The sequence below is a fragment of the Aquarana catesbeiana genome, linkage group LG06 (assembly GCF_042186555.1).
Source record: "Aquarana catesbeiana isolate 2022-GZ linkage group LG06, ASM4218655v1, whole genome shotgun sequence".
Classification (NCBI taxonomy): Eukaryota; Metazoa; Chordata; class Amphibia; order Anura; family Ranidae; genus Aquarana; species Aquarana catesbeiana.
The window spans coordinates 32,421,629-32,442,786 of NC_133329.1; the positions used below are offsets into that span (position 1 = coordinate 32,421,629).

Genomic DNA, 21,158 nt, shown 5'->3' on the forward strand with positions numbered 1-21,158 from the left:
TCCCCTTGTTAAAGGGGGCTTCCAGATTCCGATAAGCCCCCCGCCCGCAGACCCCCACAACCACCGGCCAGGGTTGTGGGGATGAGGCCCTTGTCCTCATCAACATGGGGACAAGGTGTTTTGGGGGGCTACCCCAAAGCACCCTCCCAATGTTGAGGGCATGTGGCCTGGTACGGTTCAGGAGGGGGGGGGGGCCGCACTCTCGTCCCCCCTCTTTTCCTGCGGCCTGCCAGGTTGCGTGCTCAGATAAGGGTCTGGTATGGATTTTTGGGGGGACCCCACGCTGTTTTTTTTTTTTTTTTTTGGCGCGGGGTTCCGGGGGAACCCCACGTCATTTTTTTTTTTTTAATTTTGGCCGGGGTTCCCCTTAATATCCATATCAGACCTGAAGGGCCTGGTATGGAATTTAGGGGGACTCCCACGTCATTTTTTTTTTAAATTTTGGTTCGGGGTTCCCCTTTGGGGAATTCCCATGCCGTTTTTATCAATGAACTTCTATGTGTATTGTCGGCAATGCAATAGCCGCGGGTAGTTTTAAATGAGTTTTTTCCTTCAAAATGTCATTTTGCTGTCAGACTGTTCTAAACACAGGAAACATGCGCCCCTTTACAGGCATACTATAGACACCCCCCAGGTACGAAATTTAAAGGGATATTACACTTTTATTGTTTGACTTTAAGCATTATTAAAATCACTGCTCCTGAAAAAACGTCCGTTTTTAAAACTTTTTTTTGCATTGATCCATGTCCCCTGGGGCAGGACCCGGGTCCCCAAACACTTTTTATGACAATAACTTGCATATTAGCCTTTAAAATTAGCACTTTTGATTATTCATGTTCGTGTCCCATAGACTTTAACGGTGTTCGCGTGTTCGAACGAAATTTTTTCCTGTTCGCATGTTCTGGTGCGAACCGAACAGGGGGGTGTTCGGCTCAACCCTACTGTGTATATATATGACTTGTGTTCGCTGCTAGAGTTCAGACCCAGGACACAACCCAACATATCGACTGACCCAGACCCAGAACTAGCACACAACCCAAGGTACCAACTGACCCCAACCCAGAACCAGGACACGACCCAACATACTGACTTATAGAGTCTCACACACGTTGCAGGACGTAGATTTTAAGGAAACTACACCTTGTTTTCTGTGAGTATTTGCAGTTATTATTATTGGCTTCCATTATGACAGGCACAGTACTAAACATGTAATTTCTCACCAGGTCAAAAATGGGTCTAAGGGGGTCATTTCTCACCCCCTTTACTGTGCTCCTGGTCATACGCATAGCCTACCAGGCTGCTGAAAAGGTGCCAAGGAACCTAGACAACAGTATGTACAATCAGATATTTATGATATGGTCTTTATTACATTTGCCAGCATCTCCTTTAAACATTTGCTTCCTTCAATTATTAAATAGGTCATCTACAACATGGCTGATTTTCTAAAACTCAACAACCACAATCATTTGTTGTCTATGTGTGTTACATTTAAAAAACCCAAATATAGCCAAAAGTTTTTAACCAAAGAAGAAGCCCCATAGTATCTCAATGGGAATATTATTTAAACTGTACATAAAGCCAACATTTACATGTTTCTCAGGGTACAGCTTACGCACAATAAATGTATCAAATGTTCCATATAACTCAGAAAATCTTTACTTTTTGAGTTCAGGTCTACTTTAATGCATTCTGTATCCTCTGTTTCCATTTAACATTTGTACCGAAAGTTGTTACCCTCATGACTGCTCGGATGTGTGGGCTCAAGATCTGAGGACAGATGGAGTATATCTCATCTACCCCGGGGGGCTCAAAACCCCAATACCTGCGTACTGTGATATGACCGGAAAAGATGGACCCTGGACAGTGAGGACTCACAAACCCAACTCTGATCCCAATCATTATCATCCTCTCAACTATTTGAAAAAATGTTGACTTTGCTGAATGTCTGGGAAGGTACTCACTCCTCCAGGTCACAATATAGGTAGCATTGGTTATTCACATTCAACTAGACTTTTTCTGTAATGTTGACGATTCTCTGCTCATCCAAATGTCTTCCTTGGTGTTAATGACTGTCCAGAACAAACCTCAGTATTAAAGCCAACACACTGCCAAACCTCAAATGTTTTATGTGGTCATAGTGAAAAAATTGAGACAAAACAGTAAAGAAAAACCTAATTCACCAGGTGGATTATGTTTTTTATTTATGCCGCGTACACAGGAGTGGAATGTCCGACAGAAAAAGTCCGACGGAAGCTTTTAATCGTCTATTCCGTTCGTGTGTATGCCTCATCTGACTTTTTTTTTTTGAACATTCTGACGGACCTAGAAATGGAACATGTTCTATTTCCGACGGAACCAATTCCTATCGGGAAAACCGCTCGTCTGTATGCTGTTCCGACGTACCAAAAACGATGCATGCTTTGAAGCAAGACGGAAGCTATTGGCTACTGGCTATTGTACTTCCTTTTTCTAGTCCCGTCGTAAGTGTTGTACGTCACCTCGTTCTGGACAGTCAGACTTTGGTGTGACCGTGTGTAGGCAAGACCGCTTGAGCGGAATTCCTTCGGAGTTCCGTCTGAGAAACCTTCGGAGTTTATTCCGACGGCAAAACTGGTCCTGTGTACAGGGCATTACTCTTTTGCCATGATTTTTGCAATATGACCGCATTAAACATTTGAGGTTTATTAGTGGTGCAATGGCTATTTCCTAACTGACTTCTTGTAGCGCCATTGTGAAACAGACAGACACATTTTAAAGGAATATGACGCTTCAGCTACCCATATACTACATTACAAATGTCTCAGACTCACTTACTTGGTAATAAATGTAACAGGCACATTGCTCCCAGGGTGAAGTTCATGTCCTCAGGTTAGTTAGAATAATGGCACCAGTCACTTTTCTTTAGGTTTTGAAAGTTTATTGCACATGTGCATGAAGAAATGGATAGGAGGGTGACGTTCTCCAGTCTTCCTGCTGGTCTTTATAGCTTTCAGGGTCCAAATTTTATTGGGCGACGTTGGCTGGACACAGATTCTTTAGGTTGTCTCCTTAACATGTGAAGTTCTAGTGGTATCTCAGAATTGTAGTACAACGTAGGACATTTGGGAGGTTCCTGTATTACTCTTCTACTCGGAAGTCTCACACCACCTCTATCTGCAGTCTGCTTCCAACGGGCCTCTAGCACACCATAGCAGCAAATATCTTCAGGAAGGCCTCCCAGAAGGGAAGATCCCAGTAGTTCTCAGCACCCTTGACCCCAAGGCCTAAAGAAAGACTAGTGTCACAGCAGCAGCAGCCTCTCGGGGTGAAACCGGGGAGGGAGGGGAAGAATATATGCCAGGAAGTGCCTCAGGTATTTAGTATCTCTCGCATCATGCAAAGCAGGCCCTCCCAAGCCTGATGACGGGCCGGGTGTTAAATATCCTTAACACAGAAAGTTAACTTTTTTTTTAGAGTAAGGAAGGCTTCTTCTAATATTGATCTGTGAAGTAACTGGGTATCTGAGTCCATCCTAATCCCATCCCGCACTGAGCCCTCTTGGAACATCTAGACTGTTTTATATGATTTTTTTCCCAACAATTAAAATGATCTTAGACTCTTTCAACTGATTTTGGCCTGGTGCTCCTTGCTATATTTTTATGGTTTAGGCTACAGTCTGGTGCCTATTGAGGGAAGCCTTGCTGTATGGAATCCGCCTCTGCTATTGAGCTTGTTTGAAGTTTTCCTTCATCTGACTACAGATGCAAATCACAAAATTCCCAGAACCTCTTTGAGTATAATGTTCTGGAATTTTTTAATCGCTGTCTGTGTTCCCTCACTTCCTGTCTAGTAAAACCATTGTCATTGGGACAGAAAGTGAGGGGAAATCTCTTTAAAGAAGCCCCAGATAGAAGTAAAAACCCAGCAGGAATTCTAATCTTTCAATGTCTATTGGCAACTAAAAAAAAGTTTTTTTAGCTTGAAGTCTACTTCCATGTCAATTAGCATGTAAACCGTGTTGTTGCAGGTCTTTCAGAAGAGGTTTGATGGAAAGGTGAACTTTTATCGACGTTGGAAAGAGTATAAAGCCGGATTTGGAAAAGCAGATGGAGAGTATTGGCTGGGTAAAGATTTCAGACTTAATTTTTTAGGTTGCTTAACATTCCTGTGCATCATAAAGCAGCTGACACAGATACATTCAATTTAAACACTGACTTTAGGCAATAAAAACATTCAACTTCAAAGTAGTATCTCAAAATGGTAATTCAGCAAATGCCGCATTATAGCTACTAGATGTCCATTATAGGAAATAAACATTTCCTAAATTTACACATTACAGGGATTATTTGCAAAAGCTACATGAAGTTTGAATTAAGGGCTGTCAGACCACTAAGTTAGACTATGGTGTCAAAAGTTTGTGGACACTTGACCAGAACACCTACAGTATATGAGCTTGTTGGGCATCCCATTCCAAAACAATGGACAGTAATATGGAGTTGCCCCTCTCCACTATAATAGCCTTCACTCTTCTCTAAAGGCTTTTTCAGAAGTGTGTCTATAGAAATTTGTGCCTATTTGTGAGGTCAGGTACTGATGTGATCAAGAAGACTTGGTTTACCATCAGTGCACCAATTCTTACCAAAGATATTGAGTAGGGTTGAGGTCAAGGCTCTGTAGAGGCCACTCAAGTTGCTCCACACAAATCTGATCAAACCACGTCATTATGGAGCTGGCTTTGTGCAGGAGGATACAGTCATGATGGAACAGAAAGGGCCTTCACCAAACTGCTGTCACAATTTTTTACAATGTCTTTGAATACTGTAGGAATAATAGTACTCTTTACTGGAAACACCTGAACTCCATTATTGGGAGGGATGTCCTTATGCTTTGGGCCGTGTAGTTATGCAACTCCATGACAATAAATAAAATCCCTAGACTTGTAGGCTAAGTCAACCCATGTATTTTCAGATGACCAATTCTTAGGGTAACCGCTTGTGGTTTTTCCACTTCAGGTCTGCAGAACATTTACCTCCTAACCCTGAAGAGGTCCTATCGTCTTAGGATTGATCTGGAGGATTGGAAAAATGTTGCTCGTCATGTAACCTATGAAAACTTCTCTCTCGCCCGCCTGGCCATAGACCCTGAGGAAGATGGCTACAAACTGCACATCGAGGGGTTTACAGAGGGAGATCCAACCAAACCCGTTGGGATGAAAAATACTTTTTCATGATCAGATTGTACATTGTTACTGATTCCTCAGCTCACACGGGGCTCAACCAATCCTAGGATACATTTCCACCAAAACACCGGCTGCGTGGAGGGTGTTATTTTTATCTGCAATATAGACATCACCAGATACACAATACAAATGACCTCTAATGGGGCAGGGAGCCCTAATTTTATTGCTCAGATTTTGAGCCTAAAAGCACTTTTTTTAGTTTTGGATGGAATGTGGAAGATGTTCTGCTTGTAATTGTTCAGCTACTTTGCAGTAAAGCAATGAAGTGAAAACCCTGTATTTTGTTAATGTGCTTTTACTAAACAAAAATGGTGCAAGTACAAACAACTTACAGTTTTTGAAAAAACAATAGGGGATATACAGAGTCTTGCAAGCATGAATACACACACACAAGCTAACTAGTCTTTCCTTACAAATAAATATTGCCAATAATATGTATGTGATAAGGGCCCACTAAAATCATTTAGCTTTTTTATAGCTAGTCCACAATACCCTCTATGTACAGGACTCCAGGCATTTAGAGTTCCAAGGAAAGCGGCATGTTGATACCAGGGCCGGTGCTACCACTAGGCGAACTAGGCAGTCAGATAGGATATACTGCTGCCTAGAGCGCAGCCACAGCCCCTGGGAGGGAGGAGGTGGGGAAGCATCCGGTAAAAGTGACAAGCTGGCAGGAGAAGGTAGTGAGGGGTGCATAAATTAGTTCCCGTCCCCCGGAAAACCCATCCACCTGCTCCTCTCCTCTCCCTCCCTCCTCCGATGGCCACTCCCTGCCCTTTGTGTGTCGCTGTGTGCAGGTGACGGCTTGAGAAGTGCAACTGTCCTAGGTGAGGAGGATCCATTCCCCCCACTGCTCCTTCCACTCCACCTCCAGTATGCCTGCAGCCTGCCCTGAGCTTCAAACACACATCCCTTCTCCCTTCCTTCCCTCCCCGCCTGTGTGCTCCGTCTGTTTCATCTGTAAAGGAAAGGTGGGCGGGAAGATTAAAAAGAAGCAGCTGAGCTGACAGCCACACTGAAAAGAACTGCTGAATGAGCCAGAGAGCCCCCGGGACCATTCCAAGTGAGTGAGCACGTTCACGGACCAGACCCTGCTCCCTCTCTCCCTGACCCCTCACAGTTAGAGGGTTGAATCAAACCATTTAACACTGGCAAAAAGGGGTGGGGTCAAGGGCGCAAAATGACGTTTCACCTAGGGTGTCAAAAATCCTTGCAGTCCTGGTTGATATTTTTTTCTTACAGTGTAGATTTAGCATCATTCCCAGGTGAATTTTGCCTTCCAGTTTGTGCAGCTGGCTTCTTATTGTGAGCATTTTTCAACTATTTCCATATTGGCGTACCCTTATCTACTTCCATCAACTTCTTACATCAGTTTTTTGTTTTTTTTTAGGATCTGCTCCCAACTCCAAACTCTAGATTGCATTGTACTATCATACCACGGGTCGAATATGCCAAAAGGTCAAGCTATTGTTTATACTTTTTGACATATCTTGGGTCCAGTGTTTGACATGAGCTCCTCTAAGACTACTTTCACACTTGTGCAGACATAACAACCAGCAACTGTTAAGACATTAAACACTGTGGTCAGGAGTATGAAATATCCAGCACAGATTACAGAGTGTCACAGTCAGGAGTATATAACGCACCGCACAGATTACAGAGTGAATATAATATACAGGACAGATTACAGAGTGCAGTGGTCAGGAGGATGCAATGTAAAGTGTAGATTACAGAGTGCAGTGGTCAGGGGTATGTAATATACAGCCCAGATTACAAAGTGCAGCGGCCAGGAGAATGTAATATACAGACAGATTACAGAGTGCAGTGGTCAGGAGGATGCAATGTACAGTGTAGATTACAGAGTGCAGTGGTCAGGAGGATGCAATGTACAGTACAGATTGCAGAGTGCAGTGGTCAGGAGTATGCAATGTACAGTACAGATTACCCAATCTTCACATCTAGAACAACACCCAGAATGACCAGGTTTACCAAATCTTGCTGTGTTTCATCACAGTATCCAGTCAATAGCATACTAAACAGCACCTCTGCCTGCCACTCACCCCACATCCCCTATCTTCAAGAAAACCGCTGCTGGCTGTAACCAAACTGCACAGAGGGCCAAAGGGAGCCAAGAAGGAGTGCTCCCACATTGTGCCCTGGGACCCAACTGAGATCAAGGGACACCAGAATTTGTTGAAGGCCTAGGGCAGTTCCACGGAATCCTCAGATGGTTGGGAGGTATGCTCTACTGTACAGTTCATTGGGAAGGGGGGGGGGGTCTATCTTTTACTTTTTTAGTTATCTTTAAATTATTTTCTATTTTTTTAATTGTTATTTTTTAATTACATGCACACACTGTACATAGAGCTGCACGCGTGTTTGAACGGGCTACTGAAAACGTTTTGATTGGTCTGCTGGTATCTCTACATCTGCATTGTCCCTTTAAATACATGCAGGAAAAGGAAGACCCCCACCATGCCAACATCCAAATATTTAGAAAAAAAGATTGAGAAAGTCAGTTAGGCTTTCTCAAAAAAATAGCGGACTTTGTGGGCACAACATGAGGCTTTTTTTTTAAATGTTGCATTTTTTTCCTGTAGGAAATGCAATGCGAGATCACGTTGGCATGAATTTTTCCACGTATGACAATGACAGAGATATACACAGCGGCAATTGTGCACAGATGTATCATGGAGGATTCTGGTACAGCAAATGTCACGGCGCCAACCTAAATGGGAAATATCAGAATGGTACCACCAAGAAGTACGCTACAGGTCTAGTCTGGAACAGTGCTAAAGGATAGCGCTATTCTGTCAAGAAGACGGTGATGAAGATAGCGCCATCTGTGCCGGCAGCCTGAAATGGTTCTGTCTATGCAAAGGTTTTTAAGATGGTGCTGCTTTTGTCAACATTTGAAAAACAAATAGTAGGTATCGTTGATCCATCAGCACCACATCTCCATTATGGATGGAATGGATAGTATGGATGATATCCCATATAATGTTCAGTACAGTGAACCCCAAAGCACGGGTGTCCTTACCAAAGAGAGGACACCTTCCTTCTGTACCATCTAATCCAGTTTCTCAACCTTTTTTCAGTCAAGGCACCCTTTAAAATTCTGTACAATCTCAAGGAACCCTATTATAAAGTTTAAAAACTAATCTAATAGTTCTACATAATGCAGCAACAACCACACACGTAGGACACCCAACGTTAGAGGAGATTTATTCTGCCAAAGCAAACACACCTTTGCACACTGGTACTGATTAGTATTCCAATGTTTCTTTTCTCCCTCAGTTTCTCTCCATTAGCCAGCTAATGTGACCCCAGAGCTGATGGAGAGGGGCAGGGGAGGGGCAAACAAGGATGCTACGGTATGCAAGTGCCCAACATCCTCCTAATCAACTGTTGACATCATTTGCTGTTAGGACAATGGCGGCTAGAAGGTTGTAATGGTGCACAATGAAAACTTGTGGCTTTGTGTAACTACTGAAGATAGCAAGAGTTTGCCTCAAAGTTGAAACCTTATACAAAGGCAGAATAAAAGTACCATCATCCAAAAATTCTATGCAAAAACGAGGGAGGTAGGTACAGTTGCTGAGGCTGTCTTCCTACGAAAACAGGGGAAAATGGACTATCTCGGTACCCATGAGCACAATTTTACTTTGAATAAAAATTATTATTTATTACAAATGAAAAACACACACATATGATTGCAAAGAATCAATACATAAAAGAAAGCAAGTCGATACAGTATACATATACTTATACTTAGATTTCTCTTTGAGGATTATATAATCTGTGAGAAATTTCCATAACCAGAAAGTCACCGGGAAGTCTACAAGTATATGTATACTGCATCGACTTTCTTTCTTTCTTTTATGTATTGATCCTTTGTAATCATATGTGTGTTTTTTATATGTAATAAATAATAATTTTTATTCAAAGTCTAATTGTGCTCATGGGTACAGAGATAGTCCATTTTCCCCTGTTTTCGTAGGAAGACAGCCTCAGGAACTGTCCCTGCCTCCCTCCTTTTTGCTTTGTGTAACTAATAGGCAGGCTTGATCCACCCACTGGCTTGTATACAATTTGTGGGCAATTTCTAGGCATTTTGCCAAGGCACCCCTGAAGGTAACCCAGGGTGCATGGGCACCCAGGTTGAAAAAGGCTGATCTAATCGAATATATTATTATTAGTACATGCTATATATGCAATTTTTAGATTGAGGAAGGTGTTTTGGGGTTCACTGTACTGAACATTTTACTGTATGTGATATCATCCATTCATTTGTTTTTATGGGTTTATTCCCTGGTTTTAATCAAATTTTGGAATAAAACTTTATATGTATTATGTAAAGTTGCATATGGGATATTTCTTCCTGAGGGTGAGAGAGCACCTTTAAAGTCCCACCTACTTTGATTTTTCCTTTTTACAATATATCATTTTAAAAACCATGGGATTTGAGTGAACATAATTGCATTAGTGGAATAAATAAATAAGCTCTCACATGACTTCCTATCACATCTATCAACAAACAACTCCACTGCTTGGGTCTTACACATGTTCGATGACTCTCTCTCCACCACCCATGTTGGAGGGGCCAATAACCAAGTCCCAGAGCTGTCTTGCGAAAGCATTGGGGGTCAATTTACTGTATTCTTGATAAGGGGGCCTCAATTGCGGCTCTTGACATCACCAATGGGGACATCATTTTCAGTGAATGTTATACTAAAGAAGGTCATCAGAGACTGCAGACATGCTATAGGAACATTGGAGACTGGGGATATCCTTCAAGAGACTCATAGACTGGAGACTGCCATGGCTATTGCCAACCCTTTACAAATCGATGTTTCCAAATTTTTTTGCTCCCACAACCCCTTAGAATTAGGTGCAAAAGGACCTGATGTAGCCCCTGGGCTGCCAGTTGGATACTAGGGCGTTAGAGGAAAGAGAGGGCACTTTCTGCTATCCATACCTAGATGTGCCCAATATTTTGGGCTGCCTGGAGCTGCCTGGAGCCCATAGCGGAGAACAATTGGTCCTTAATAGTCTCCTGCCAACCCGAAGTAATGACATATTGCCACCTTCAGGCTAGTGGATATACTGAAGCACACCCCCACCTACACACTATATAAAAGCCTCTTTTAATTCAATTCAAACCACTATTTGATGGGTGAACCAGACAAAATCAGATTCATGGATTTTTAAGATGGGTGGTCTCCCAGAATGATACTACAACAACTCACAAACAAACAGCTTTATTTGTATAAATGTTTGCTATAAAAACATTTGAGGGATATAACAAAATCCCCATCATCGATTTAAAACGTATGACATTTTGGTTTTGGAAAGTAATACAGAACAACAACCCCTAAGAAGCTGTGATGTTTGATTTATAAATGTATAATAAAATACCAAATGTATGGCTGTTCCAGCTTGCACCCAAAGGGTGTTAATAGAACCAGAAATAATCCAGAGTCACAATACCAACATGTTTCACCCAGATGGGCTTCTTTAGGAGAACAGTAGGGTTTATGTTCTGTCAAAAACAAAAAACAACAAAATATAAGAACAGTAATGAAATACATGACATTGTCTTGAGATATGCATGTAAACCGTGCATGGCGAATGGGGAGGAAGAAAAACAATAATTGAATAAACATAATAAAGAGCTTTTTTTCAAATCAAATAATGTTGTTATTATATAAATCTGTAACTTCCAAATGGCCAAAGATAAATCCACCCTTGCCAGATTAGATCTTACACATCAGCCACAACAAAGTTGTCCAATTATCATGAAGAACAGCCTAAATAGAACAGCAATGCACCTCAAGCTCCCAATAGCCAAAAAAATAGCCAGCCCACCACACGTGAAATGCACAAATAGATAGAGCCATAGGAAACCCAAAAGAGTCTGTTTTGAACACACCTACCGCTCCTATTGTTATCCATGCGCCAAGTATTTAGGCCCTCTCTTGTAAATCGATAAATCTCCAGAGCATTGTGTTAAACAAAATCTCCAAATCATCAAGGGGAACAACAGAAGGGGGCAGACAATCAGTTTCCCTGCATGATCATACCAAACCATGTGGTCTGAGCGGCAGAAACATGTCCCTCTCACTGCCCTTAAACAGAGCCCTGGGTTCACACTTCCGGGACTGTCAATCTCTTGGCCGGGAAAATAAAAATGCCCGCTATATGTTTGGCATGTCACTGGGCATGTGCCACTCCACACTCCAAGATGGTGCTGCTCATGCCCAGATGCCATGCCACCAACGAAAATGGCGCTGCGCATGTGCTACCCATCAGCGCCACTGCCAGCAACAGTGATGGCCTTCAGAGGAACCGATGCAATGGGGGGAGATCATTAATACTGTTGCTCACCCCGGGCATTCCCAATGTGGCAGGACCCAAAAGGTGCCTGGCCCAAGAGCCCCAATACCAGAGGGGAAGATTAAGGACTGGGGAAACACCCCCGTCCACATTCACAAAACATGGAATAAAAGGAACCATAGGCTGACCCCACATACCCCACTACCACCACATGGACAAAATCCTGGGATGGGACGCAGTGCCCCGGGTCCCACCGTGACCCCCAGAACATTGGGGCCAAGCATGCCAGGCAGCCATTCAAATTAACAAAACAGTCAATTCCTCTAGAATCCTCCAATAAATAACAACAAAACAAAGTAAAACCAAAAACCAAAAGTGAAAATACTAAACAACACAAGCCCATAAAAAAGACCAAAAAATGATAAAAATTGTACAAAATGTTTTTTTTTTTTTTTTTTTTTTTTTTTAATATTTAAATATATAACTAAATTATATACCAGAATTAATTAACTAAAAATAGAAATTCCACAGATATCACCATCAAAAGGCCATGCTTCAAGTATACATGCAGACCTCCTACAATCGGAAATGATGAGCCCACATTATCTCAGCAAGTAGTTCATGTAGACATTCAAAGATCCTAATTTACTTGTAGAAAAACTAACAACACTTCTTAGATGCATTCAGAAAATAGCTCTAATACCAAGGGTTCTGGAAGCTAGGTCTACAAAAAAGATTTAAAACGAAGGCCCTCCCGGGACGGTTTGCCAGGCCCCTTACCACTTTTGAAAAAATGTGCGCAGAGACGGGAGCAATATCTCATACCTTATCGGTCAATTATGAACTACTAATTACACTTAGAGGAAGTAATCTTTTAAAGTGTGTCCAGGAATGGGAACAGGAGCTGGGAAAACCTTTTAGCTTAACACAGCTACAACGTATTCTTAAATTTACGCATGAATCATCGATTTGTGCGAAAGTTCAAGAGACTAATTTCAAAATTTTTGCTCGGTGGTACAGAACGCCAGTGAAATTGAAGAGAATCTTCCCTGACTCTTCTGACTTGTGTTGGAGATGTCAGAGAGACAGGGGTACGATGTTACATATTTTCTGGAAGTGTCCTAAACTAGAGAAGTTTTGGACAGAAATTAGACGTATCGTTCAAATGTTTATGGATAGTGAAACACCAGTAGACCCTGCTTTCTTTCTTCTCCATGTGTCTCATATACCAGAGAAGACTTACAAGAAATCGATTATTCGTCATCTTTTAGACGCTGCTAAAGCATGCATACCCCTGACCTGGAAAACATCGGCGCCCCCGACAATAGGAATGTGGTTGCGTAAAGTAAAAGAGATTAACAAACTAGAAGACCTGGTCCTTTCTGCGCGACACCAGCAGGAGCGTTACTTTAAGACTTGGTCACTTTGGAATGTGTTTATGGTTTCAGGGGAGGGAAGCACCCTCCTTGACATTAATCTGGGTAGTTAGAGGGAGCACTCATTTTAAGGTTCTTAACTCAATCCTCCTTTTGATACATGAGCACAATTGAGGTACATTTCCATGGAGGAGCTTGACTTTTCCCCATCCCCTTCCCCCCCTTTTTTTTTTTTGGCCGTTTTGTTGTTTTGGTATAAAATATTTTCTTTTGTATAAAATAGATTAAGAAAAGATCGAGACTACAGGATGGTTGGACAGGGGATTCTTGGTTAAGAATATTTTGCTGATGAGTAGTGTCCGGGTAGCAAATTAATTTACTATATGATTTTAATGTGATAATGGATGTAATATTTGCCTGATCTACTGTATATGTATATGTATTTGAACTTGTCTTATGACGGAATAAATAAAATAATTGAAAAAAAAAAAAAAAAAACGAAGGCCCTCATTTAAGCCAGGTGTGCGCTTAGCTTTCAAAGTTTGCATCCACTGTGTTTCCAGAATCCATACTAAGTAATAAATTATTGATGTCCCATCCTCTGATATTGCCTGGTAGATGTTCAAGTCCATAAAACCGATTAGCCTGTGGATCATATTTATGGTAAAGTTCTACATGGCATCTGATTGGTGAGTCTATCTTTCTATTCATGATCGAATATATATGATAGTATATGCTTTTCCAGAGAGGGCACTCAATATGAGATCAGGGAGAGCAATTTGATCCCTTCAAAAGGATAATCGATCTGCCTGTCCTTTTATATGAGCAATATGGGGAGGTACCACATGAGATTGTTCCCCTAAATGCCAGTAGTCCTTAAGAATTGTCTTGCTCCTGGGAAGTTGCATATGCTCCTGGGAATATGTAAAAATGACTCTAGTGTTGTTTGTTCGAGTCTGTAACTTATTACCATAAATTAGGTACTCCCTTGATTGCCTGCATGCCCAATGGTATGATCTTTTCAAGGACTTTTATTATCATTTCTGTTGCAATAGAGAAGCCTGCAGTCAGGAAAGGGTCCGTCCGCTGGTAAGATCTACCATTTGGCGTGCAGTACTGAGGTCCACCAGCAGGTGTCTCCTGGCAGTTTGGAACTGTCAGGGGAGCCTTTCCCGGCTGGTGTTATGTCATCGTTGGGCCACAGTACTGGCCTCCTCCAGCGGATGGATCCTGGCAGTGTGGAGCAGACAACACTTCCTGCACTCAGGTGTTACGTGAGGACAATTACTGGCAGTCTCATAAATACCCGGCAGATAAGTACTCTCATCGTCTTGGTATCTCTCTCCTTTGCCCCTGACCTTGCTTGCCTGTTACCCGATCCTGAGCCTGTTCCTGTACCCTGAACCTGAACTTGAACCTGTTACCGGTGTACCTGATCCTGTCTCCCTGTCCTGATCCCCATCCATCCTCTCCCTGTCTTGTTTTGTTCCCTGTCCTCATCTACTGATCTCCCTGTGTATGACCTTGGCCTGGCTAACGTTTATGTTTCTGGAACATCCCTTGTCCACCTGCTTATCTGCTGTGTATGACCCTGGTCTGGCTTACGTTTGAGATTCTGGTATTGCCCCTTTGCTTGTATATATTATTTGTTGTTTGTGGGGTTTTGTTTGGTTGGTTGTGCACTGCCTGTATTTACTTATTTATCACCTATCTTAATAAACATCATTATTATTCATCTTACATGCGTTTTGGGTTATCTCTGTGCGGTCCACACAGTCTGGTCTACTAATTCACTGACAGTATACCAAGGCCATCCCTGACCAGACGTGGCACTGAGGAATCATCCTGGTTGCTGGGCTCGCTAAAGATGGATTTTAATGAAATTGTCTATTATTCTCTGCTGCCGGCAGAGGATGGTGAATATTGTCGCCAGAGTTAAAAAAATCGGACCAGTGACCAGCTGCTGGAAACGATCCGATCAGCTCGTTTCCTAGTGGATCAGGGTCATATGTTATTTTAAGATGTTCAGCCTTTGATCCAGTTATGTGCAAAGCCAGCCCTGTCATGCATTCCCGAAGGAAGTGATGACTTCTCTCCTCCCTTCAATGGTGGCCAAGTTGAATCCCTGGTACGGTTGTTAGAGGATGATCCGGCTTTTTTCGATGAACAATATTCTTCTTGTTCCCAGCAGGTGTTATCTGATTGCATTTCTTCAGTACAATCTCTGATTAAACAGGCTGTATGTGAGCCAACTTTTGTTCAACCTGTGCTACAGGCATGGTCAGATCTCCTGTATTTAGCCAAGCCACAACAATCCAGCCCTGCCATTAGTTACCTGCCTTCCCAAGAATCTATCTCCCCGTTGCCCATGGCAACCTCAGCTATAGCCCAGTATATGCAGCTTCCCACCAAGTACTATTACCCAGTCTCTACTCACTGCACCTATCCTGCTTTCAATCCACCTGCCTCTTCTCTTCCACCTGTAACAATCACACCAAACCCTCATCCAGCCACTGTTCCCTGGTCTTCCTTTTGCCCAGTTACATCCTTTTCTTACAGCCCTGCAGTTACCTACAAAGCTGCAGTGGCTAAACCAAAAAAGAAACAAAAGTTCTTTCCTACCCACACAATCCTGCCAGTGACCCAGTCTGCCTCCACACCGACCAACCTGCCCCAGTCTGCCTTTACGCCAGTTGAACCTGATGACCCACCTAATTCTGCCAACCCAGTGCCTGCTACCCAGCCTGACATCCCAGTGCCTGCTACCCAGCATGACATCCCATTGCTTACTACCCAGTCTGACATCCCAGTGCATGCTACCCAGTCTGATGTCCCAGTGCCTGCCTTCCAGTCGGAATGTCTCAGTGCCTGCCTTCCAGTCTGATGTCTCGTGTCTGCCTTCCAGTCTGATGTCTCAGTGCCTGCCTTCCAGTCTGATGTCTCGGTGCCTGCCTTCCAGTCTGATGTCCCGGTGCCTGCCTTCCAGTCTGATGTCTCGTGCCTGCCTTCCAGTCTGATGTCTCGGTGCCTACCTTCCAGTCTGATGTCTTGGTGCCTGCCTTCCAATCTGATGTCTCAGTGCCTGCCTTCCAGTCTGATGTCTCGGTGCCTGCCTTCCAGTCTGAAGTTCCAGTGCCTGCCTTCCAGTCTGAATTTCCGGTGCCTGTGTCCCAGCCTGAAGAGCCAGTGTCTCAGCCTAAAGTTTTGGTGCCGGTGTCTCAGTCTGAAGTTTTGGTGCCCCTGCCTCAGTCTGAAGTTTCGGTGCCCCTGCCTCAGTCTGAAGTTTCGGTGCTGTGTCTCAGTCTGCTAAACCAATCTGCTATAATTTGCTGTTTGTGGGGTTTGTTTGGTTGGTTGTGCACTGTCTGTATTTACTTATTTATCACCTATCTTAATAAACATCATTATTATTCATCTTACATGCATGTTTGGTTCTCTCTGTGCACTCCACACAGTCTGGTCTACTAATTCACTGACACCTACTTCCTAAAATCCTCCTCCTGAGTCCTGAGTACAATTACATTTCAAATGCAGGTACTGCCCTGATGGAATACGCTAAATAAAAGGGACAGGATGTGCATTATTAGCATGTAATATGGTTTTCAATGAGGTGGGTTTCCTAAACAGGTGTGTTGCAAGTGAACCATCCTCCTGGACCATAATGAAGATGTGTTGGGAAAGTCACAGACTGTTTACTGTAATTCCCTGTGAATTTCAGATTGAAATCACTGTTTTGAAGACAGGTCAAAAACAGGTCTAATTCAACTTCTGTGCCTGTCCAAATCAGAAACATGTCGTCAATAAATCTGTGCCATGTGAGAACATGGTGCAGTAAAAAGGGTGGCTCCAAGGTATAGGTTGGCACATGATAGGGCACTTCTATCTCAACAGGTGTATCTCCCAAAACCTATTTCTACTCCATACAGCAGGGCTCTGCCCTTATCTCACCCCCACATTGTGAACTTACCAAATGATGCAGAATCACTTATTTATATTATTCTGTGTCAAGATGGCTGCCCAAATTTCACAGGATTTTGGTGTCCAATAGGATATGCAATCCTCCCCAAGATGGCTGCCTGGAGTCCATAACAGGGGACAATTAGTCCTCCATAGTCTCCTGCCAACCTGATGAAACAACACAGTGCCACCTTTAGGTTGGTTAATATAATGCAGCCCACACATGCCTACAAACTATATAAAAGATGCATTTAATTCAATTCAAGCCTCAGATTATTTTCTTTTTGTTCAGTTCAGCCAGCAATTTTACCCAAAAGTGTCATCAGTGCCAAAAGCCAGCTGAGAGTTGCAATCAGTCTTGCATTGGGAGTGGCTGTAGGGTAGAAAGTTGTCTTAAAGCGGTAGCAAACCGCACCTTTTTAAAAAAAGAAAAGAAAAAAAAATCCTGCAAGACAATGGCATAATGTGCTAGTATGCAAAGCATACTAACACATTATGAAACACTTACCTTAGAACTAAGCCCTTCATCAGCACGCTGTCACCGCTGACAGGGCTTCCATCTTCAATCGGTCTTTCTTCCAGATTCCAGATTCGAGTTCCCTGATTGGCCAAGCCACGAAGACATCACTCCCGCACGCATGGAGCTCTGAAGAGACAGCACGGGTATGCATCGGGGGAAGTTCATTAATACCATTGCTCCCCCCATGCATTCCCAATGTGGCAGGACTCTTATGGTTACAGTAGACATTAAGTCCCTGTATACCAATATCCAAAATAAAGATGCAGTAGAGGCAGTAAAATGGGCTCTGTCAAAAAAATCCAAAATAAAGAAACCTCAGGTAAGGTTCTTGGTGGAAGGTTTAGAGTTGGCTATGGGGAACAATTATTTTTTGGCACAGGATCACTGCTATAACCAAACTGGGGGGCGTAGCCATGGGGGCTCGCTATGCCCCAAGTGTGAACAAATGGGAAAAGGAAACCATTTTTAACAATAGAAATCAATCGCTTTCCTTTTACAAGAGGTATATCGATGATGTTATTTTGTTTTGGGAGGGTTCTCGAAGAAGTTTTGAATTATTTTTGGCACAAATGAACAACAACCAATATGGTCTAAAGTTTGCAGCAGAATTCAGTAATGATACTGTTAACTATTTGGACCTCATACTCACCAAATATCAGAATAGCATTGGCACAAAGACATTTTTTAAAGAAACCGATAGAAATGGTTTTGTGCCAACCCATAGCTGTCATCACCCTCAGTGGATAGGGGCTATCCCCAAGGGACAATACATGAGATTAAGGCGCAATTGCGCCAACACTGAAGACTTTTTCCTCCAAGCAGAAATATCTATCAGTAGGTTCCTTGAAAAAGGCTACCTATTGTAGACATTGCTCAAAGTGTTGGACCAGGTTTCCTCAATAGATAGACAATACCTTTTAGCCACTAAGCCAAAAACTGAATATAAAGGTGAAGTAACGTATATATCAGGATTCCACAGACAATACAAACAAGTTGAATACCCTCAAAGCCCAAATTCATATATAGGAAGGTCCCAGGATTAAGGAATCTAATTTCTTGAAATGTTCCAGACCCCCCAAAAAACCTTCCACGTTCTTGGATGGTTCAGGCTTCCATTATTGTACCAGATGTAAAGCCTGCAGGACAACCAAAAGACCAGGCACAAGTAAAAAAAAAATCCAATTTTCAGTCACTAGTGACCAAAGAAACATTTTGGATCAAACCTCTGATCACGTGCCATTCAGACCATGTCACCTACGTGTTGGAGTGCCCATGTAGAAGTCCTCAGCCTCAGTTGGTAGCAGTGTCCTCAGCCCTCTTCACCCCCTCTTCATAGCAGTGTCCTCACAACCCCCCCCTCCATAGCAGTGTCCTCAGCCCCAATTCAAAGCAATGTCCTCAGCCCCCTTACTCTTCACCTCCGCCCCTCCATGCCAGTGTCCTTAGCCCTAATTCATAGCAGTGTCCTCACCCCCACCCCCCATAGCAGTGTCCTCAGCTTAAGTCCTCACCATCCTATTTGACACAAGACATGTCTGGACATCAATAGCATAGCAGTGTCCTCTGCAGACTCATTACAAAAAAACAAAATTTTTTTACCAGCAAAAAAAATGTGCATATATATATATATATATATATATATATATATATATATATATATATACGCAGTATATTTTTTTTATTTTTTACTTTTTAAATTTTTTTTGCAAAAGTTGTCTTATGCTTCAAAAGCATTGCTCCATACAGCTGTCCCTCCTTCCTCCTTTTCCCATCCCCTGTCCAGGCCTTAAGGGGAAATGTAGAAGTTTCATCACCTTTGTCTTGCTGTCTGTATCCAAATTGAAGAGTCTCCCTCACTTCAGATGGTAATAAAAACCTGAAGCAAACTTGCCAATTCTGTAGAAAAGAGACAAAACATAGACACCAGACAAAACTACGTCCAGTGTACAAACCTGGTAGGCACGAGACATTGACTGAAAATCCGCCAGTAAGATCCAATGAGATAATTAAAGTGGTTGTAAACCCTCTCCTATACTCAGTGAAGTGACTGGCCTCAGGTGATACACAGAGATCAAACAAATCCTTCTACATAAATTGTACCTGATTACCTGTTTATCTGCCCCCCCCCCCGATAGTGTTACTAAACGCAGGACTCTGCAGTCACTATATCTGGTCCCCCACAATACACAGAACATGGAAATGCAATTATTTTTAGTAAATATAAACTGCTAAATACCTTTTCTCATCAGCAGTATATAGCAGTCTTGTGACTTCTATCAGTGTCTAGTTAAAGCGTGTAGGAGGAGTTTTCATTCTCCCCTGATTGTCCTATGAGGCTGCATGACCCCTGACCCTCCATCTGGACAGTGCTGATTGGCCCTGTGCTGATCACATGGACTCTCCCAAGAAAAAAAAAAGGAAAAAAAACTCTCTAGCAATACACACCAAATTGAAAATGTGCAGAGTGCCCCCAAGGCTCTGTTCTATCAGGAGTTGGTTTGGGGACAGTGGAAGAAGGGGAGGATCATAGAAAACAGGATCAAACAGCCCTTTTACACAATGCAGAGGATTAACCCCTTAGGTTCCACAGTGAGTATAACAAGCATGCTTTACTGCATATACAGACTGATATACTGTTGTGGGTTTAGTAACACTTTAAGCTGTTAACACACAAACTAATAATAACACACTTATTTCTCACATCTTTATTTAACACATCCATTAAACATTCAAAGTGATGGAGGAACCCTTGGAGTTAATAGCTGGTCGAATTTCCTTTGGCAGCAATGACTTCAAGCAAGCACTATAGGTAGCTCCGGATCAGACTTGCACAAAGTTCAGGAGGAATTCTTGACCATTCCTCTTCACAAAACTGCTTCAGCTCAAACACATTTGTAGGATGTCTGGTATGAACGGCTCTCTTGAGGTCATTCCACAATATCTCTATGGAGATAAGGTCTGGGCTCTGACTGGGCCACATCAAAAGGTGCATTTTCTTTTTTTTTACGTCAGTTTGGGTTACTTCGAAGCTTAGTGTCATTGTCCTGCTGCATCACCCAACTTCTACTAAGCTTCAGCTGGTGGTCAGCCACCGTGACATTATCCTGTAGGACATTTTGATAAACTTGGGAATTCATTTTCCCCTCGACGATGGCAAGTGGTCCAGGAACTGAGGCAGCAAAGCAAGCCCAAACCACCATACTTCACCTTTGGGATGATGTTGGTAAGATGTGCCCTTTTTTACATTTACATTGTGCTGAGTATTCTTTCCGTCAGATTTTTCGACAGAAAAGGTCCGATGAAGCCCACACACGATCGAATTGTCCGACGGATTAGTTCCGTCGGACCTTTGCTGTCGACAAGTCCGGTCGTGTGTACACGGCATTAGTGTCATTGTCCTGCTGCATCATCCAACTTCTACTAAGCTTCAGCTGGTGGTCAACCACCGTGACATTATCCTGTAGGACATTTTGGTAAACTTGGGAATGCATGTTCCCCTCAACGATGGCAAGTGGTCCAGGCACTGAGGCAGCAAAGCAAGCCCAAACCATCATACTTCACCTTTGGGATGAGGTTTTGATGTTGGTAAGATGTGCCCTTTCCTACATTGTGCTGAGTATTCTTTCTGAACAATTCAACTTTTTTTTTTCATCAGTCCACAAAACATTTCCCAGTAGCATTGCAGTTTGCCAAGGTGCTCTATGCCAAACGTCAGGCGCACAGCAATGTTTGTTTTGGAGAGCAGCCACTT

At 42.8% G+C, this 21,158-nt stretch overlaps 1 protein-coding gene across 1 annotated transcript; it reads left to right on the forward strand.

The window, feature by feature from the left end:
- Positions 1-1,686: 1,686 nt before the first annotated feature.
- Positions 1,687-5,429, forward strand: LOC141147937 (microfibril-associated glycoprotein 4-like; the record flags this gene model as incomplete). Its single annotated transcript, XM_073635097.1, has 3 exons — positions 1,687-1,863; positions 4,007-4,103; positions 4,992-5,429. Coding segments are annotated over 3 exons (492 nt in total), but the record flags the coding sequence as incomplete, so codon positions are not given.
- Positions 5,430-21,158: the final 15,729 nt, after the last annotated feature.